Source organism: Chenopodium album, chromosome 19, assembly GCF_948465745.1.
Source record: "Chenopodium album chromosome 19, dcCheAlbu1.1, whole genome shotgun sequence".
NCBI lineage: Eukaryota > Viridiplantae > Streptophyta > Magnoliopsida > Caryophyllales > Amaranthaceae > Chenopodium > Chenopodium album.
In genome coordinates, this window is record NC_137852.1 from 9,048,645 (window position 1) to 9,069,967 (window position 21,323).

The 21,323-nt window shown below is 34.8% G+C and overlaps 3 protein-coding genes across 8 annotated transcripts; 2 read left to right on the top strand and 1 right to left on the bottom strand.

Annotated features, from left to right (window-relative positions):
- Positions 1–3,132: 3,132 nt before the first annotated feature.
- LOC145595883 (uncharacterized) lies at positions 3,133–11,243 on the top strand. Of its 6 annotated transcripts, none has more exons than XM_081652312.1 (8): positions 3,133–3,283; positions 3,703–3,863; positions 6,344–8,197; positions 8,295–8,353; positions 8,448–8,670; positions 8,742–9,116; positions 9,398–9,592; positions 10,253–11,243. In XM_081652312.1, the coding sequence occupies exons 3-8, from the start codon at positions 6,415–6,417 to the stop codon at positions 10,927–10,929; spliced, it is 3,312 nt and encodes a 1,103-aa protein (XP_081508438.1). In that variant the 5' UTR covers positions 3,133–3,283; positions 3,703–3,863; positions 6,344–6,414; the 3' UTR covers positions 10,930–11,243. The 6 variants fall into 6 exon arrangements, with proteins under 6 accessions (XP_081508438.1, XP_081508436.1, XP_081508441.1 ...); XM_081652310.1 differs by having other exon boundaries at positions 6,404–8,197; XM_081652315.1 differs by having other exon boundaries at positions 6,404–8,197; positions 8,742–8,957.
- Positions 11,244–12,026: 783 nt separating this feature from the next.
- Positions 12,027–15,262, top strand: LOC145595192 (uncharacterized). The gene is made up of 6 exons (XM_081651571.1): positions 12,027–12,445; positions 13,632–13,690; positions 13,770–13,828; positions 13,912–14,358; positions 14,515–14,605; positions 14,777–15,262. The coding sequence occupies exons 1-6, from the start codon at positions 12,301–12,303 to the stop codon at positions 14,861–14,863; spliced, it is 888 nt and encodes a 295-aa protein (XP_081507697.1). The 5' UTR covers positions 12,027–12,300; the 3' UTR covers positions 14,864–15,262.
- Positions 15,263–17,936: 2,674 nt separating this feature from the next.
- LOC145595885 (protein REVERSION-TO-ETHYLENE SENSITIVITY1-like) lies at positions 17,937–21,283 on the bottom strand. The gene is made up of 3 exons (XM_081652316.1): positions 21,052–21,283; positions 19,169–19,581; positions 17,937–18,518 (listed from the first exon to the last, which is right to left on the bottom strand). The coding sequence occupies exons 2-3, from the start codon at positions 19,463–19,465 to the stop codon at positions 18,096–18,098; spliced, it is 720 nt and encodes a 239-aa protein (XP_081508442.1). The 5' UTR covers positions 19,466–19,581; positions 21,052–21,283; the 3' UTR covers positions 17,937–18,095.
- Positions 21,284–21,323: the final 40 nt, after the last annotated feature.

Here is a 21,323-nt window from a genome sequence, read left to right on the forward strand (position 1 = left end):
ATTTCTTGCTTATTTTCTCTTGCACATATACATACAACTTATGAGCAAACTACGGAATATACTCTGCAATAGTCTTGAATGTATAACACAGCCACAAACAAGTAAAAAATGTTACAAAATTACTAGAAATAATACTTAGTTTATATGAATAATTTGCATTGGTTAAGAATCTAAGTAAGATGCAAATTGAGAAAGGACATAGCACCGAAACGCGTAAAAAGATAGCAAATGACAATGGTAGGACATAGATGAGACGTGATATGAGGATATGGGGGTAGGTCCAATTATAATATGATATTGTTACTACGTACTACGACTGAGTACATCCTAAATCCAAATAGATCATATTAACGGCTTTTTTTTTCCTTTGACCACCACTTCCATTTTAACTGTCTCACTAATGCTATGCCCATGCATAACACCATTTTAACATTACCGTGTGGGTCCAACTTTGGATTATAAAAATATAATCCAAACTTTTTACATATGGTTTCCAATATATATTTTTCTTGAATTTTTTTAGTAATTATTTCCTCATTTTCTTTTCTTTTCTTTTTACTATTTTTGATGTTATGTTAGTTAATTTATTATTTATCCATAAAAATTATACGAAGTTGATGCTATAAAAGTATATTCGAAGCAAATCTTACAAGATTTCACACCTACAGAATGCATAATGCACATTTGATGGTTTTTAAGGGGCATAACAAGCATTCATGTGCAAGTACCACATAACACATTAAGTATTATGTTTCGAAAGTGAAAGATAGATGATTATAAGAAATAATTAAATAAACCATATTGTAATTAAGATTTTTGTCTATTTATATGGTGTCGTAGCTAGTTAAGGCACATTCCTCATAAGTAAATCAGTAAACCACCTTAAAAAATGTAACGCATGGATAACACAAGCAACATTAATCTACAAAGTAGTATCAATAATAGTCATAGAATGTTTGACTTAAAACTTAATGTAGAGCGTTCGACTTTAGATTTTACGAGTCTTCTCTTCAATTTTTGCCATTATTTCCAACTTATAAATTCAACATGAAAAATGATCTGATTTATAATGATCATTGTACTCTAGCTTGAATGAATTTGAAAGAATCCTATCCGACCAAAATCACTATAACTCTAGAGAAATGTTTACGAAATGACTTGTTTGTTACCTCTATATCAAACATAATTTACGAACATCAACAAACAACAATACATGCATGTGTGTTTTGTGTTATAGTTTATGCCCCTTTATTTTATGGTCGAAGCAACTGTTACTACGTTGTTGGGCTGTTTCATGTGATGGGCATACTTAATTAGGTGGACTTATTTTTGTTCTGGGCCTGTGATTATGTTTAGTTATGTTGATGATAGGCTACCTCCTTATATGGCCCAACTAAAAGGCCATAATTGTTGGCATACTTGGCAATTTATACTTCCCCATTTCATAAAAATTAACAATATTAAATTTTAAACATGTATTAGTAACTATAAAAACTTAACATTTTAATAATATCCTCTAAGATAAATCTAAAACATTTTACTTATTAAAGTGACATTTTACGTAATATTTTTTATAATTAAAAAAAAACGGTATTAATAATAAAAATCAAAGTATGTAAATTATTATGCAACATAAAGGGAGTAACATGCTGTGACAATATTATTCTTAATAACAAAACCAACATATATTTTATTTGAATTTATAATAATTCTAAGATGAACTTGACAAACCTTTATTTCTCTTAAAGTTAATTTATTTGCATTTTTTTACTAAACGACAAGTTTTGTGTGCAAACAACCACAAGGTTTGGCCATATTGGTTTATAAGAGTAATTTTTCATTTGTTGTATGAGTAACCTCATTTATTCATAAGAGTAACCCCATGTGAAGTGACTGCACATACTTTGTGTTTTGCAAATTGAAATTTTATTATTATTTTTTTTTTACTAAAACATGTCCAAGTCATTAAACTATCATAGAGTGTACCTATAAAATCGCAATGCACCCTAAAAAATTAGTGTAAAGCAAGTGTAATAATAGTTCTGTAGAACATAAAAGTGTCCTCAACTAGTTTTATTCAATTCATGTAAAGCTTAACAACATTTTTAATTAGAAAGCCATGAATATTTAGATAAGATAATATGACTAAAACTTCTATTTTTAGTATACTTATTACTATCCTTGACCCCTTTTAGTGTTTTACATGCTCAACTTCCTATAATGGTACACATTATCTCTATCCTAATTTACCTTTCATAGCCAAAGTTGGCTATTAAGCGGAAAACAACCACTTCGGACACTTTTTTACGGATCCTATATCTTTGAAATAAAAAATAAAAAAGAATTAAATAAGTTTTTCGTGGGCCCTTTGTTTAACCTTTTGCTTTGAGCCTCAAAAATGTTTGAGAATACCATAGGCTATAGCCATATGCACAAAATTAATTGTGCAAGTGACAAAACATACTCGTTAACTTTTCGAGTCGAGTCGAATTCGAGTTGAGCCAACTCAAGCCAAGTTTTGACCAAGCTTTGACCAAGTCGAGTTTGAGTTGCTCGCGGGCTGCTCAACTCGATTAGCACCCCTAAGTGAGACACCTCTTTTGAGTAAGATCAGAACAAACACATGTCATTTCAACATAGCAAATGAGACCTGACTGTTATGATTAACATTAGACCATACAAGTTTTATTTCAAGAGAACAAATCCCAACTCTTTTGAGTAAGATATGAACAAACACGTGTTATTTCAAGAGAGCAAATTAGGGTATGTTTTGATTGACTGAACTGAGCTGAATTAAACTGAACTGAACTTATTAGAGCTGAACTGAATATTTTATGAGAGAAGGAAATTAAGATAAGAACTGAAATGAACTGAACTGAACTTAACTTAACTGAATTGAACAAAACTGAATATAAGCTGAAGAGAACAGACCCTTAGACCTGTTTTTTAAGACTTTCTCCTCAACGTTTCTGTTTAGTTCAATTACGTTTCATTTAGACCGGTAAATTTTATTTAATGCAACTCTATTATTTACATTACCAATTACGAAAGCATTATTTTTGTGTCCAATTACGACATATCGATTGAGATTAATTCAATTCAAAAGAACGGGACGGGTAATAAAATCAATTTTCTCCCTAGGAGAGAGGGGTGAAATGCTGCATCTCCTTGCCTAAACCCCACAGAAATTGGCTCGTTGGTTCTATCAAGTTTCAACAACGCCGCTGTTCTGGAGTTGTCTCTTGCCCCTCTTCACTTAGTATCTGCTCTCCCCTAGCTAAAGGTACCATCTTTTTGCTCTTTATCACTCAATTTTAATTTTTGTTTTCAATTTTGCAAACCATTTACTTTGTTAATTTCTATTCATTTTATTTGTGGGATTTTCCAATTTCTGTTAATTTTGTCACTATAATTTGTAACTGAAGCTTTTAGTTAGGTTCAGGTAACCCTGAATTCTGTGTAAATGTTTATAGAATATATGATTTTGTTGGAATTCTATTTAAAATAATTTATGCATTTTGATTTGGTTCTTTTTTGCATGCTTAATTTTATTTTTTGAGAAGTTGTGATTTCCTTGTTGTTGTTATTTTGTTGGAGGATATCTAGATTATTTACTCATTTTGTACCAAATAAATGGATCGTCATTTTTTCCTTTTATGTCCGTTCCAATTTAATTTAATTTAAGTTAATTAACACACTCAGATCAGTGTCTTTGCTCCAGTCTCCCTGAACCCTAGTTGGCAGCACCAACATGGCGATGGTTGAGGCGGAACCTACGAGCAAAGGAGGTATCTGAAAGGCTACGGCGACAGTGGCACAAGGCAATACCGACTTCAGTATTCTGAATTTTTGATTGTGTATTTGTATGTCCAATTTTCCCATTACAAGAATTAAAATTGCTTAGGCTGTATTTGTTTCATTTTTTGTTTAATTATGTATGGTGATTTTAGAATTTTAGATAATTAGATGGTTCTTAACGTGTGACATTGAGGTAGTTCGTAGTTCGAGTTGAAATTGATGTGAATTGAAATTGAAACCAAGATAAATATCATTGAAATTGATTGTTTTCCATTTTTGGATAGATGTCAAAGTGTCATATATGAACCTCATTCTTGACTTTTGCATTAGTGTTCTACTCACAAGAATTAGTTTGATGATTTGTAATTATGTATTACAATAATTGATAGTTTGATTGAATAAAATCTAAAAGATTACATCTCTTACTTTAACTGTAAAATCAATCTTCACTGTCAAAAAGAAATGATACAAGGGATGTTTTAAGTCTTTTTTTTTTTTTAAATAATTTTTTTTTTAATAATTTTTTAAAAATAATTTTTTAATACAATACTCTCAAATAGTATTTCTTACATTAAGGTTTCTACATTACCTCCGCTTATGCAAAGACCTTCAAACCAAATGATTTTCCTCATATGATAAAATATGCCTACCAAGACTTGAATTCGGAATGCAAAATACTTATTTTATTACATCAACCTTAGCATCATGTATGTATTCTTTTTTTTTTTTTTTTAGTTTACACACTAGCTTTTCCGTGGAGTTTTAGGAGAATCACATGGTGTGATAAAAATTATGTGGTAGTCGGGTTTGTTAGAGAATAAAATATTGAAATCCCTAGTAAAGGATGTGAGAAAGAATATACAAGTGGGGAACCATGTAGGACTGTAGGAGAAGAATAGTTTAGAACTTAGTAATGAGGTGCAAAAGAAGAGAGATATACGGAGTAATTAAAAATAACAGTCTGTATAAACGTTCTAGATTTAGGAAGTGTGTCACTTATAAAAAACGGTCACTTTAGGTAAATGTGAGTATGTGACACTTAAAAAATGGAGGGAGTACAAGTAATTCTTCCCCTCTTGTGTCTCCTCCATTTCTTCTAACAACATAAAATGCCTCCACACCTTCTCTCTCTTCCCCCCTCCTCTTCTCTTCTTTCCCTTCTCTCTTTCCCCTCCCCCCCCCCCCCTACCACCACCGCTGCCACCAGATCAGAACTGTAAAATCCAAACTTTTCACCGGAAAAAGTAGTCTCTCCTTGAAGAACTGCCGCTGCATCTGGTGATAGGTTTTCTTTTTCTTCTTTACTCTTTCTAATTTATCCTTGAAACCTATTTAATTAATTACTACTTTCATTTATCCCAATAGTATAAATATTTTATTTCTGTTATAACTATTATTGAAATTGACTTGGTCTACTATTCTAGTGGTTGTTTGTTCATTTGTTTGTGGTACTTACCTAGGTTATTTAATGAACTTCAAAAATTGAGTCCTTGCATACTAGGTTACCTGGACTCTTCATATCACCTTAAGTACCCGTGTGAGACCCTTGACACTCAAATGTGGGTAGGACACTTTGACACCTTCATTATAGTTCATAATTTCACAAAATAGCCAAGTCGGATGGGTACTGGAATTTGAGTAATATAGCTTTCATGCAAGTCCAACCAATGTGCAGATCAACTATATTCAACAATTTTGCTTAGTTAAAAAATCTTTAATCTCTTATTACCTTTAATGACTTGGTGCATCTATTAACTTTTAAATCAAAAGGGTTTCCAATCATAGTGTGAGGGTTGCTTGATGAGGAGGAAGGCATTTTTCTGTTTACTAGGTGTTATTATGTTCAATAAATGATGTACTTTAGTTGCTACGAGCTCATGGAAAATGATTTATGTGAATAATTATGTACCATGTGGATAGAAGTTTTGATTTTTATAAACAAGAAGCTTTCCCATTTAATGTCTGAAGATATGATTCACTTGCTGGATTGTACTTGTTTAAAAAATGCATATTGGTTTCACCTTAGAACTATATCATGTTTACTCTATTTAGATTTCTTGTGAGAAGCCGGAGGGAATCATTGATGCGTATTTATCAATCAATTGACTTCCATTAGAAATTTTAGTTAGGATGCATTGACATTTATGAGGAGGTATATTGTCATAATAATTTTGTCTCAATGAGTCATATGAATAGATTCTGCACCTTTGTTGCTTGTAACAGCTAAAGGAAAAGCAAACGTGAGGATGGTTCCTGAATTGAGATACTGATGCTGTTTTATAAGCTGTTCCTAGAGCATATTGTGTGTGAGTTCTGGTATTTTTTTGCTGTAAATGCTGGTGAATGCTACTCTTTGTGAAAACATTTTGTTGACCATATTGTTAATGCTACTCTTTGTGAAAGCATATTGTGTGTGAGTTCTGGTGAATGCTACTCTTTGTGAAAGCATATTTTGTGTGAGTTCTGGTGAATGCTGGTGAGTTTCTCATTCTGAAAACATTTTGTCGACCATGGCTATAAGCAACTACTATATCTTTTGCTGCAGTGTGGACATGCTGTTGCTGTGCTAACATTCTAAGCCGACCTGTTCATCGTAATCTTTCAGGAAAATAAGTAATGTCGGATATAGAGAAGACTAATAAAATGTGGAGTCCAAAGCCTGTTGAACATGGGGACTCTGAGGCTGCCAAGCTTTGTATGGTTCTTCATGATTGCAAACAGTCTGTTGAGGATTCTTTGCAGCAGACCATCAAGACAAAGAAGCTTAAACATGGAAAATTCAAGGGTCGTGATGGGAATTATGTAAGGCTTGGTCCTTGTTTCAAACCTGAAAAGGTTGATAAAGTGCTCAAATCACTTAAGGAGTGTTTTCCGACTGAATTTACCAAGCCACCCTTTTTGAATGAGGCAGAGAAGCTAAAGTGTGATTGGGTGAAAAGCTCAGGCAAGCCAGTCAATGGTTGGACTTCTACCATTGACACTCGACAATGGTTCAATCGACTTTCTAGCAAGCACAATAAGTGGAGGAAGATGCGTATTTATGAGTTTTTAAGGCTCTCTACATATCCTGCTTTGCCATTCTATGGTGCTTTGACTCTGGGATTGCTTTGTTGTTGGAACCCCTGCCTCAATGTGTTTGTCACTGGTCAAGGTTTTAAAACTATCACACTTGAGGACATAGCTTTTCTTACTGGGTTGTCTCCTGCTGGTATAGACCTCCCCACTCAAGTTCTAATAGATGGAGCTCTTGACATGGAGAAGATTACGCCATGGAAGAACAAAACAAACATGTCATATAGCTCCATTGTGGATTTTTATAACCCTGATAAGAATAAAAATCTTGAAGCTTATATCTCTAGGAAAGAAGAGGTATTGTTTATCCACCTTGCTTTATGTAAATTGATGATGTTTCCTTCTTGCAATGTCAATAAAACTTTCTTGAAGCTTGCGGCAAATATTGAGGCTTCAGGACACGATCAAAAGGGAATTAAATCCTTGTGTCTTGCCCCTTTGTTCCTGGGACAAGTGTATCGATGTCTTTATCGACTTCGAACCCATGAGAAGCTTTCTACTGCTGGTGGCCCTATATGGGTCATATCTATGTGGGGACTTTTTTACTTCCCTCGTCTTGTTGAACATAAAGATGACGAAGAACTGAAAGCGAACTTTGACAAGCCTGCAGTTCTTCCTGTCAAAGAATGTTGCTGCTATGGGGAGTTGGCTATTCATACCAACTCTCCAGTGGTACATCTAGCATTTGAAGAAGTCCTACGGGGACTTTTGTTCCCCAGGCAGGCAAATCAATCTGATTGGCAACCTTTTTCTGGTGAGGACGAAATGGATATTTCATTAGAGGTAAAATCTGGGGAGGATACATTAGGGCAATGCATGAAGGCAGCAACCCCAATTTGGCTTTTAGAGATATCTTGCATGATGATCCGTGAAGAGGATGAATCACATTGGTCATCAATTTTGTTACCTCGAGACCTCATCTGCCTCGAACCACAAGTTATTGGTGTTGAAGTCTATAATCCCAATCTTGTGGCTCGTCAATTTGGAATAACTCAAGGTCTGGGCATCCCCTACTATAAGACCTTAAATCGTCCTTGGGGAACCAGACCCAATCTCTTGGACATGGCCTTGAAACCAGCGGACAACAAGTTTGCCTTCACTGAGACATGGCTGAAGTCTTTCCCTACCTATGAGGTAAAGACTCTTCATATCATCCCTTGGTGTAGACGGGCTGAGGTAGACCCAGGTTATGAGCTCTGGTGGATTGATTTTGTCAAGAGGTGTCAGCCTTCATGGCTTGAGGCTTTTGCCACTCTTATTCGGAACATCCAAGGCCCACTAATGGTTTCTTCGCCATCAACTGGCCAAGCTATGAATCCAAGGCAAAGTAATTTACTCTTACCCATCTTACCCTTATTGCTGTCAAATACTCAAATGTCTATTTTACTGATTCTCTTTAATTCATGAGTTTTAAATTATATCAGATAAACAAAGTCGAGCTCGATTCCCTGTTGATCCTCCTCAGAAAAAATCATCGAGCCAGGTACTGTAGGATCTCTTCTACCTCCTCTGTATGTCCTTTTCCTTTATTACGAATAATTGGATATTAATGCTGATATCTATGTACTTTCTTTTAGATAGAAAAAAATGCTCAAACATCTACTGCTAAGAGGGAACTGAAAAGAAAGAGTGAAAGGATCATGGCCGCTTCTACTTCTCGGCATTCAAAGAAGGCTGTTGTGGAAGAGTCTAAAGAATGTGATGATAATACACCCCTCAGGATTTTTAGGAGGAGGCATTCTACCGAATCTACTCCATCTTTCCAGCGTTCCCTCAGGACTATAAGAAAAAAAAGAAAATGTATGCCTTAGCTTCATCTCAAATTTTCTTTGAATCTGTAATTAATATTCACAATTTTCTCTTTGGTGCAGACAATTATCAACCAGTAGTTTCAAGGAGTTCAAGTATTGTGCTGGCTTGTTCAAATAATCCAAAAGTAATTAACGTGAAGCCGAATAATATCTCACAAACCATTGGCCCTGATATTTATAACGTTTCCTTGAAAGTTCTCAAGGTTCTTGAGAAGGAAGTGAAAGAGGAAGCAACCACCTCTGCTATAGAGCAGGATACTTCCCATGCTACCCAAGGTATTCCAGAATGCTTAACAAAAATAATTGCTGAAGAAATAGGATTTGAATCTGCGGGTTCTGAGCCTGAGGACTCACTTGAGCCACCTCATGAGATGGTTCGGGGAATGGGTTCTGCTAATCTCAAGGAGACATCATCTGTTCTTTCAATGGACCTAAGTACCATCTGTTATCCCTTCTTTGTTCTTTTATTATACTTCCTGTGTCTAGACTAACTAGTCAAAGTTGCGAAATTTCCAAAAGGATGCAGTAGTTATCTTCTGTAATGGTAAAAGAACTTACCAGGGAATTTATATTTAGCATTAGTTTAATAAATTTATTCTTCATTCTAAATATAAGAACAAATTTGTTACTTATCTATTAATTTATTATTTTTAAAATGTTATTGGGATTATGTTTCTATGCCCTTCTCTCATTGTCTTCACACTTGCCTATTTTAGATAAGGTGGCTTTGGAATCCCAGGAAGCCAACCTTAATAGTATCTCTCCTCAAGCAGAAGATCGCCCATCAATAGAAGTGGAGCCTGCGGAAGGCTCTGGGACGAGAGGTGCCACCATTTCAGACAATTCTCAAGCTATTGTTGTTGATGGCTCTTCCGCATTCTTGGAGATGGAGCAACCTTTTAGCCCACAAGGTATCTTTTTGAAGATTTATAAGTAATCTATTCTCAGAATTTTCTTCTAGGAAAATTTACTGAATTCCAAACTCCAGCAGGGGTCAAGTTTTCAAACTAACTCTTAATACTTCCTCCGTTAACTATTGTTTGCAACAAAGGGGGTGTTTGCGGACTCCTAGGCAAAATTTGTTTGTGAGAGTAAAATGGAAAGAGAAAAAGTTGGGTGCATGTGATGTGGAGAGAGATAGAGAGAAATGATTGCCTAAAAAGAGGAAAGAAAACATTTGTTGCACATAATAGTTAGCATCCATTTGTAGAATATGTTGCAAATAATAGTTAACGGAGGAAGTAATAAAATTGGGAACAAAACTCCCTAAATTAGTAAACATAGTCTGCCTCCAATATTATATCATTGTGTCAATTTCTACATGAATCACTTTTTTCATACTTTTAATTTTGAACCAAATGCCCTATGTAACCCATATGTAGAGAATGGTTCATATAAGAAAAGTATACTGTTTAATGGAAGTAGTGTTTTAGGTGTTGTCATTTTCTTTTTTTATACTGTTTTTTGAGAATTGTACCCCTACTTCCTGATGGTTTATGGTTTATATTCATAATTCAGACCTGGGGTAGTTTTTAGTTTTCCTCAACCCTGACAATGCTCTCTTTTCTTAGGGCTCTCTTACACCCCTGAAAAGGCACTTGCTGAGGTTAATTCACTTGTGTGTCTCATTGAGGATACCCTTCGCCCTGCTCCTATTCCATCAGCATTTGATGTTGAGAAAGAAAATGCAGAGAAGATTCTCAATGTATTGCAAAGCAACATGGAGAACCTCACAGCATATGCTGACCTCGCAGATCAGATAAATAAACTTGCTGTTGTATCCCCTCCACAATTTCAGCCTAATTTGGCTCATTTTCGGAACATTTTCTTATCCCTTCAAGATCAGCTGCAAGATATTTATAGAGATGGAGCTAGACAGACCTGCAACACCGACACCCTTCGTACCTTGAGCAGTGCTGCCAAAGAGCTTCGAGATCGTATTCAGAATAGTCAAGAGCGAATAGACCAAATTCAAGCAGAGTGTAACGAATATGATAAGGAGATTGAAGAGCTGGAGTCAAAACTTCTGAACCTGAAGCAACTAAGAGCCAGTAAACAACAAGAGCTAGCCCTAGAACAACATAAATTTGCTGATTTTTCGATGAGTTGGTCAGTTACTATTCCATCTCTTCAAAAGCAGGCTAATATTATGGTTACTGCTCAACAGACGAAGGCGGAATGGGAATCTACCCTCAAAACTGTCAAGGCCAATGTCAATAGTTTTCTTGAGCTTTTAAGAACTATGTAATATTCTTCATTTAGAGGAAAAAAAAAGATACAGCTATCCTCTCTGTACTTTAGTGTAGAGTATTACATTGCTGGATGTGCCAAAATGTTTGTATTATTTTATTCAAAATGTCATAATACTTTGGCCTTGTTTGGCAATTAGCGATTAGCCGTAGTCCGTTGTATTAGCTATTAGCTAGTTGTATTAGATGATTTGACAAGTTTATTGTATTAGTTCTTTGTCTAAAAGTGTGGTGAATAACTATTAGCTGATAACTACCTTATTGTGTGAAAAGCGAAATAAGGACATTGATTATTTTATTGTTGAAGTAGAAATTTTGACCATCCTTGATGTAGATCGATTATTTCACACCTGCATTTATAATTCTCTCTTTCAAAGACTTAAAACTCCTCCAAACATAACTTAGGCCCTGTTTGATTCACCTTAATTTTGCTGAACTTAAATTATTTTTACTGAATTGAACTTATTTTTACTGAACCGAACTTAATTTTACTGAATTGAAATTATTTTTACTGAAATTAAATTATTTTTACTGAACTGAAATTATTTTTACTGATTTTGTATTATAATTCTTCTTTAAGAAAACTGAATTTTACTGAACTGAACTTATTTTTACTGAACTGAAATTATTTTTACTGAACTGAAATTATTTTTACTGAACTGAAATTAATTTTACTGAACTGAACTTATTTTTACTGAACTGAAATTATTTTTACTTAATATTATTTTTTTAAGGTGAAAAGAACAGGGCCTTAATCATATATTCTTACACTAGTTTATAGTCTTTATGCTAGTCATAAACTTTTTTTTTGTTTTTTTTTTGTCCAAACCTCTAAACAATCCCAATAACCCTAAGCCCTTGCTTGTGAATAGTGTTGTATAAGATGGTTTTATATGCGTGCTCGCTTCTAAGATATATAACCACTTAACACTAAACACAAGATATATAACCAACTGCCAATGTTATCAATTCTACGTTACTCGTACTTATTGCAAACACTTGTATTACCACCCTATAGGTGTCACTAGGAAGGTTATTTCCTTCAACCCTATGTTTTTTTTTTTTTGCCCCATTTGACTTTTCACAATATATAAGAAGTACAATGAGACGAATTCAAGAAGACCTCACATATAAATGGGAATTTATGGTCAAAATTATTACAGTATTGACACGAAAAAAATAAGAGACGGAAGGAGTAGATTATACGAAGTCAGAAAGAAACAGTCGAGCATAGCCTAATACTCGAACTTCGTAGGGAAACTTATTCCCAGCATAAATCTAACGCTATAAAAAATCCCTCCCTTTCCCTTGTTCTCTCTGTAAATCAGTGCATCAGTACATGTGTATGTATTGTTGTTAAACAGGTATTAATGGCGGACAAACCAAGTAAAGCTTTGGTGCTTTATGGCTATGACTTAGCACCTCACATCACCCCTTCTCACTCCTACATTCATGCTCTTGCATCCAAGGCTTGCTGTGGCTTCTTAGCCCTTGATGATTCCTCTCCTACTTCAGGTTTAGCTTCCTTGATTTTCATTCTCATTTCAATTTCTGCATTTTTGCTTTGATTTCTTAGATACCCAGAATCAAAATTGGAAACTTTGATCATTTCTATGTTTGATTTAATGTTTATTTATCAAAATTAATGATTTTTCTTTCTGGGTTTTGTATGAAAAGTAAAGATATGATCGATGAAATTGTTAAATTTTATAAACTTTAGGAATATATAATTAGGATTGGTGTCATGGTAATTGGTCAAATGAGTTTTATTGTCACTTGTTTGTAAGATTAGAGTTGCTAATTGTTTTGTAATGGTGAATTAGTCTTTGTTGTAGAGAAACTGGAAGTCATTTAGTGCTTGAGCTAGTTGTTATGTTTGATCATTATGTATCACCAATTGAGTTAATGATTTTTATGTTTTATGGTTCCTTGCCCTGTAAATTGTATTGCCTTCATCGGTTCTGGTCAGTAGATGGAAAACATTATGGGATTGATTACGGATTCGAGGATTGCTGTTGAAAGATATCACATTGTGTATGATGTTAAGCACTTTACGTCGATTCACTTATGATTTTTCGCTTGATTGTTGGTCGAATTCAGGATAAAATTCTGAATGTTACTAGCTGCAATGATCTTAATCATATAGACATTTTAGGCTCACTGAAGCCGGGTAGGATGGTTCCTTATCCTAAATATTCTATCTGGTTTTTACCTGTAATTTAAATCAATCTAAGCTCATGTTTTCTCCAGTTTCCTTGTCCATGTGATTCATTGTTTTGTTTTGTACTATGGCAAGACATAATCTCTTTGATTCTTGGTTTTTTTTTTTAGCTATGTTCTCTTGTATGCATACTGTTTGTTAGGGTTCATTTCGTATTAGTCATATTTTTGTAATTATTTAATCTAGATGGATAAATGTGTGGTGATCATGAAATACCATAAGTCCATAACCCCTCCTTAAACGGGGCATATGTCTGGATTTGAATATTCTTCTGAAAAACGACCAAAATCTCCTGTTATGTTTGTTTTTTAAAACAAAGGGATCTTGTTTGAGTTAGTTATATGTAATTTATGTAGTGATATGACATGAATTTGCTTGTGTGCATCTCTCTCTTTGACTCCTAGGATGTTGTAAAATTAAAAGTGGGAGAAGGGCATCTTTATGCTGAGTTAATTAATCACTACCTGTCTTCTATTGCAGAAGTAGAAGATGAGAAGCTTGTCAGAGAACTGGCACAGCTACTGGATGCTTATGAAGCTGTAAGTATCGCTATGTGTGGATACAAGATTTGTTGCTGTATTGCTTCTTTCCATGTTCACATTTACTTTTTGGGTTCAGAGTGAAAAGAAGGATCTTGGATCAGAAGCCTCAAAGCAAGTTCCCAGCATGGGGGATAGGTAAAAATGGTTCTATGACGGGAATTTTTTAGAGCAGCAATTCTTGTATATAAGTATTAAAAACCTGAGTGGTTCCCTGACAGGTTCATGGGAATGAAAGCTGCTATAGTCTCTAGTAGTCCTGCTGTCAAATCCTTTGGTGAGAAGCTTGGCTTCAGTAACCTGGAAATTCAATCGGCTGATTTTGCAGCAGATGAGTTGCTAAGAACACTTGGATTTTTAGAAGGGAATATAGCTGATGGCCATTATGATCTGGTCTTTGTCCATATTGGAGCACTCGGGGAAAGTGCACAGAATGATCTCGACTATGCAAACAGCTTAATTGGGAGAATATTGCAAGTAGCCCAACCTGGGTCAGAAATTGCATCCCGTTTGCATTTAACTCTCATTATGAGCTACGGAGCTGTCGCAGTGGATGATCCTAATTTATCACTGGTGTCCTTGCATGATGGAAATGATTCTAACCTCCAGTCCCTCTTTCCACGTCAAAGCTATACCCTGAAAGGAGTAAATCCAAGGAATGGCATCAGGTAATGTTTTGATTTGATTCCATTTCTCTGTCTTTGTTGGTTTGGGTCTAATTTACAAAACCCGGGTTAGGTATTTGAGGGCTGTGAGGGAGCGGATGAGAGAAATGAAGCAAATATATATTAACTGCTTCATGGATAATTATTTGTTCTTTACAGGCACCATTGCCCAATTCTAATAGCACAATGGCAGGATGCTGTAACTCGTAAAGATATGGCACAAGAGTTTTCTTTCACTGAGTTCAGAAAGGTTTGTCTCTGTAACTAAAATTTCAAATGGGTCCATGCTATCAGGTATTTTTGGTCGGGAAAAGAGTCAATTGTGCAAAATTCTATTCTTCCCATTCTGATATCTAACAGTAAAATGAGGAGGAAAAGAAAAAACAGAACCTTAGTAATTTAATTTTTGATGTGATTTCAGAATTGCGGAAACCTTGCAATAGCAGCTGATAGATTTTTGTATGAGATAGCCTTTAAACTATGGAAGGCACCCAAGTATGGAGCTTAGAGTGTGAGCTGGAGTTTAGCTGCATATGACATGGAAATCTGGAGCTGTATTGATCAAGAATGCAGTAAATCGAGCCACAGACGAATGCCAATCTTATACTAATATCATCAGTTCATCACTGACCAGCTTCAGTCCTTCAGATTGACATTTCTGAAAAGCTGAAGCTAATTCTGACATGACAGCGAGACAGATAACTGATGCATCAACTACTTTAAACGGATCTGACGTGATAGCTGTAGGAGTTTAATTTGTATTTGTATTTTTGAAATGCACTGCAATTGTAACTTGATAATATGAAAAACTCAAATTTTGTTCTTGCATTTGCAAAATGCTGCTTGAAATCAAACAGACAAGAGAATAAATGTCAAAGCAAATAGAGGTTGCTCATTTTGGTCGCAACGTTTTGCTTTCATCTCAGTTATTTCTAATTTAATCTCCCAGGCTATATTATGGAACAAGTTCCCTTAAAATTCTTTAATTGTCAATTAGTTCACTATTTGCGTTGGTTCAAAAAGCTATTCCCACAATGTGGTCCACATAGGATTTGTAGAAGCTTTGTGTTTTTTATTTAAGTTCAGCAAACCGCTAGTGACGTTAGCGGTTCTTATATTAACTTTTAACCTATGAGTGGTGATAGTGGTTCTATACATACAGAACCATTATCACTGTTAGCAGTTCTACTAAAATAAACAAAGCTTTTATCAATCCTAGGGACTTAATTTACAATTAAGCAATATTTAGAGAAATCTTCCGACCTAATTAAATTGGGCCTAAACTCAAAAAGTCAAAAGTCCAAACAAATTTGAAATACTTTCCAAAAACCCCAAATACCCCACTATTTCTTACGGTTTTATAGTTTATGTTTAGGAAAGTTTTCAGTAATAAAATTCAAAAATAAAAAAATCTACAAAAATTGCAAACCGACTTAATTACCGTCGTCCTCAAGCTAAGGAATCATGATCTCTTATTTCTATATATAATGTAATGTAGTTAGGTTCATTGTTTTTTTTCTAAATTTGTTCTTCACAAAAATTACAAAATTAATAGCAAGTTCTTTAATTTAGAGAGCGTGAGTGAAAATATACGGAGGTTTTTAGAGTGAAAATACTTTGATTGTGCTATCAATGGGGAAGGTACGAGTTAACAACGTTGTGATCGAATGTGAGCATCGTCAAGCAACAACACGAAAGCCGAATAATTGTAAAGATATGGAGATTTTCGTACGATACGATGAGTATGAGCGTTGGGTTGAGTGTAACGAACAACAAGATGAAACAACGTTGTCTCCGTATGTCAAAACTAAGATGGAGTTACTAGGTAATTATAATCCCGTAGATTGTGAAGCGTGCAAAAGTGAAATATCAAATTATCTTACATCCGAAGTGTTTCACCCTAACCCTAATGAAGTGCTACAACACATGTACGAGAAGGTTTCGAGTCTTTGACTTAGGGTTGCTAACTCGAAATTGTACGGGACTGGTGTCGTGTATGAAATTGTGAACAATATTGAGAGACATTTTATGTCACGTCGTAACAAAGAAAGCTTGATCACTTGGGTTGATTACCGGGACCAACAACCTCAACCACGGCCCGCAATGGAGGTGGTTAAAGAAGGAGGTTTGCCTACGGAGGGTGAGGGTTTTACGTGTGCTATTTGTCTCGAAGGGGTAAAAATCACGGGGAAGAAGAGGAAGAGATCAAATGATGATGATCAAGAAGTGGCGCGACAAGAAGAGGAGTCGGATTGTTGTGCAAATAATCGAGTTGCAAGATTAGTGTCATGCCATCATATGTTCCACAAGACTTGTATTGATCGATGGGTGAAGGGTTGTGATCATGATACTTGTCCTCTTTGCCGGAATCAGTTGCCAAACGAATCAAAATGTCGTTGTAATTGGGAGGTGTCTAAGAAGAAGGCTTTGGATAATTCCAAGACTATTAAAACTGATTATGATATTATATGTACTTAGAAGCTCTTACATGTATAAGTTAAACTAAGCCGATAGTTAATTGTAATATAAGATGAGTTGTATTGTTTGAAAGTTCCCTTGATTTCGTTATTAATCATGTACCAAGGGATTTCGCAAAACTAATAAAATTGTCGTCGTTGTTACACTGAAGATTATTTGTGTAATCCCAATTAATGTTCTTTTTCATATACATACTTGTTCTTTTATCATATTTTCATTTTTTTTAATCATATTTTTCACGTTCTTATGGGATAAAGGCTTTGATTGATTGATTGATTTAATTTTGAATTAGTAATTCCGAGGAATGAATGTCAAAAGTTAAAGGCGAATCTACCCTAATCTGCAAGTTTACTATTGTGATGTATAAAGTCTCAATGCAACTCTTAAAAAATGTGTAGTCTATTACTCTATTATGTGAGCCAATGTCAGGAAAAAGACTTAGATTTTGAGTACTGTATTTGTTTTTAGCATCAATAAGATAGATAAATTTACTTTACATATTCTCAATAACCAGTATCAACATTCATTAGTTTCTTAGAGAATTACGGTTACTTTTATGGTAGATTTGCTCAATCTAAATTTCTTGACATTTGTTCATCAAAAAAGCAAGCAAGAGAAACATAAGTTTGGAGTTATATATGGACTATGCACAATCACAATGATCATATGATCATCTATATGATCAAATAAGTCATAAACCTTTTCTCAAAAATGTTCTTATCATATGCCAAGAATGTAGATTATTCAAACAAAGCGGCCAATAAAAACGCATGATTTTCCCCTTCACCCAACACTCGAATATACATCAGTCCATACTCTTCAAGTTCAAGTCTCTTTCTTTCATCCTTTCGTATATGATAAGGCTAAGAACAATGGAAGTTTCTCCTCCATTCTTTGGCTCCAAAATTGTTCTAGCATTGCATCCTGTGTTATTAGCCAATATCAGTTTTTTAAACGGGACCTGTTCTAAAACATTAGAATGCTTGTTCTAAATTATGTTTCGGAGATGGCAAGAATTAAAATGTGTTCTGAGCTTGTCATGAGGAGAAATCAATGCAGAACATAAAGAGCCAGATGGAATCAATATCTTTGCAACGCCGAAATAAAAAGGAAAAAAAAAAATTCCCTTCATTCCCCTGTAAGAATGCCAACCTTCCATAGTCTATGATTACAACCACTACAAATGTTCACCTGTACCATGCTGCCATATACAACTTACAAAAGTTTGAATTTTGAATTATTATTACCAAATCTCGAATCACCTAGCATTCTAGTATGTTGTTGACAACATAGGTTCCTACCACAAACCAAGCAAGAAGCATGAGAGAAAAAGATAGCAGAGCGATCAAGAAGGGCCAGCCAACCATGTAAATGCCGAGGCACAGCACCACTAGAAAAGGCAAAAAGGATCTTAAGATTGACATGCCATCCACCCATCTTCCCTTGCATAGGACCACAGCAGCAACATTAATCATGTTCCAGCTCATTGATCCACCATAGCAAAGGCGATTAAGACAGTTGGCCACAAATGAGTGGCAATTACACGTGAAGAGATTGTATGATTTGTTCTCATAGTGACGCAAACTTGTTTCTAGAGCGTCATCCCAAGATATAGCAGTACCAAGCTCGTGATGTTTGTAGCGCTGCTCGCATTTGTGCTTTGATAGATTCTGAGGAAAGCAGCACTACAATAAACAACACAAATAGGGTTAAATGAACATATGATCATCTTCCAAGTTATTTCTTCCACACAGAGAGACGATTAATTCTAACCAAGAAAACAAAACAGATATGCACCAATTGAATGCACAATAATATTCCATTGTCATCAAAGTATATCAACCAAATTCCATCAAAATTTCAAAACTATTTCCAATTGAAAAAACACAATTAAATCTTTAAGATTATATATATCAGATAAACTATATGGTTAAAAGAAGGTTCTAGCTTCACAAGGCAACCTTAACATTGACCTTGAAAGATTTTACCAACAGGCTGTTAATTATTTATTTCATGTTATATCGATCAGTGCATGTCTGCAAGTAAAAGGATACGCATATACCCTTTTAAAGAAACACAACTTGCAGCATATATTAAACAGATAACATTGTTTGAGATAAAGTTTTTGCCTAAAAACAAGACATTCTACATATAAGTTGTACATAATAATAAATAAGTGGTAGAAACAAGCAATAATGCTCTCTCAGTTTTAAGGAATTTAGTACACTTTTAATTAAGATATAATCATAAATTCCCAATAATCCCAATCATAGCACAGGAATTTACAGCCTCAATATAATGCTGGTGGAAGTAGTCAAAGTTAGCAGGGCAATACCTGTCTTCTGTCAAGTTGATAATATCTTGCCACTGCACCAAACGCAAAATCGTTTACAGTTACAAGATTAGACCCAGAAAAGTCAAGAATAGAGCCATCCTCTCGACATATGCCAACATGTCCAATAAAAGGTGCCAACCATGAGACAACTGGAAGTGGAGTCCAAACTAAACAACAAGGGAACTTTGACTTCACCGGATCAATATCATCAAGAGGCCATAGTTCATCTAGCACGCTTACAGTTTCATCAGTGCTACCTACTTCTAAACCCATTCCAGAAAGTGTTGCATGTATCATAAGGCTATCTTAGATGGTTTGAGAAGATGTGTAACATATCAAATATTGATTTCAAACATATTCCATTGCTCCCAATGTTGATCAGCAATCCCACATCCACATTCCAACTCAGAGGCCTGAAAGAAGAAATTAAGGAATGTTTTATTTATGGTACAATTGCAGGCAGACAATAATATTAGTCAAAACCATAAACTTAAAGTAGTTCTTCAATTTGGAATATCTTTAGCCGTGCAAGATCTCAGCATTCAATCAATTATAACTAATGTGTAAACTAAGGACCAAAGAGTGATACATAAGGTTGAAACCTCAGAATCGACTAGGGTCTTGGATAAAGCCAATACACCAGATAAACCATAATAGATTGCTGAGAAGAGACTAAAAGAATAATCCTGTAGATGTCTGCTTCCTGTGCAAAAGGAGTTGTCTGTTTACACATTGTAAATCCACAACTGCAGATTACTCTAAATAACGTGAAGGAGAGAACAAGGTTCAAAATCTTGCACTAATGTTTTCTCGCTATTACCTCACCCAATAAAGACCACCTTAGGCAATGGTATGTTAAGGAGATGTGACAAAAGATGTGACCGGTAAGTAGAAATAGAGATTTGTACGAGTGTATATTGCCTATTTAGGATAAATCACCACATTTCTGGAGCTTAAATGTTAGGACACAAACCCAATACAAAGGCTTAGTATGTGGTCAAGTCCCACCCTAAGGCAAACAAGGGAAAGTACAATGTCACCTAGGTTCCCCCCACCCCCCAATTCAAGTTAACAGCATACTAGCATAGTATATACCCAATCAAAAACCAAAAATATGTTTCAATGCGTAATTACAACCACCAAAAAAAACGACGAAGCCTTCATCCCAATGATGGGTCGACAACATGAACCATGATTTTATCTCCAATTTAACATCAAACATGATCCCCTCCCTCCATTCCCTTTTCCCCATCTTTCAAAGCTTAAAATTCTCTAAAAATTAAGCATTAGAAACTACGCTGAAATGCTAGTATTTTTTTTCAATATGGGCATTGAGCAGGACTTTAGACAGAAACTTTGTGCAAGATTTTTCTAAGACAATATTCATTGCTGCCAAGACAAACATTGAGCAGCAACATTTTTCCTTGCAATTATAATCGTCTTGGCAGCAATGAATATTGCCTTAGAAAAATCACCACCAAACACTTTTGTCAATTCAGGATTTCCCATATCATTTCCAATGCAAACAACCCACATCATAAATCTCTGACACTAATCCATCCTCTATTCGATTTTTCCAAGCACCACACACTCCTTCCCAAAAACCCAGGAAAAAAAATCAAATTTTTTTCCCCAATTCAGGCTACTAGATTTCATCATCTCAAACCCACAAAATAATACAAATATTAAAATCCCACCAATAATAATATCATAAGACTAAGACATTCAATAAAAATAAGGAAAAAAAATAGCAACAAGAATGAATCTAAACCAACCAATATCAACTTAATTAAATTTCAACTAATAAGAAAAAAATATTCAAAGCAAATAAATCAAATTAATAAAAAAGAGCTTAAAAATACAAGATTGAAGAGAAATATTACCAAGAAAATGAGCATAAAAGGAAGAACAGATCAGAAAATGTGTACTATTGTCCAGTTGAAGGGTGTTCTCTGTGTTTGCTTCTGTTTTTCATGTGGCAAAAACCACCTGCTAAACCACCACCTGCTTTCTTTTAAATCCAAAGATTTCATCTTTCCCAATAATTAAATAAAATTTTTAAAAAAAATTAAAAAAGGGGGGTGAATTTCTTCTTCAAGAAAATAGATTGGAAGTTGGAAAATTGGAAAGGTTCATGAACCTGTTTTTTTCTTTA

What these genes read in the sequence shown, in the direction of transcription:
- LOC145595885 (XM_081652316.1), bottom strand. Translation starts at nt 19,465, where the DNA reads ATGATACATGCAACACTTTCTGGAATGGGTTTAGAAGTAGGTAGCACT. An exon ending in ATCAACTTGACAGAAGACAG is followed by an intron (nt 18,519 to 19,168) that starts GTATTGCCCTGC and finishes TGTTTATTGTAG; the next exon opens with TGCTGCTTTCCTCAGAATCT.
- LOC145595883 (XM_081652312.1), top strand. Translation starts at nt 6,415, where the DNA reads ATGTCGGATATAGAGAAGACTAATAAAATGTGGAGTCCAAAGCCTGTT. An exon ending in TGTTCTTTCAATGGACCTAA is followed by an intron (nt 9,117 to 9,397) that starts GTACCATCTGTT and finishes TGCCTATTTTAG; the next exon opens with ATAAGGTGGCTTTGGAATCC. An exon ending in GCAACCTTTTAGCCCACAAG is followed by an intron (nt 9,593 to 10,252) that starts GTATCTTTTTGA and finishes CTCTTTTCTTAG; the next exon opens with GGCTCTCTTACACCCCTGAA.
- LOC145595192 (XM_081651571.1), top strand. Translation starts at nt 12,301, where the DNA reads ATGGCGGACAAACCAAGTAAAGCTTTGGTGCTTTATGGCTATGACTTA. An exon ending in TGATTCCTCTCCTACTTCAG is followed by an intron (nt 12,446 to 13,631) that starts GTTTAGCTTCCT and finishes CTTCTATTGCAG; the next exon opens with AAGTAGAAGATGAGAAGCTT. An exon ending in GTTCCCAGCATGGGGGATAG is followed by an intron (nt 13,829 to 13,911) that starts GTAAAAATGGTT and finishes GTTCCCTGACAG; the next exon opens with GTTCATGGGAATGAAAGCTG.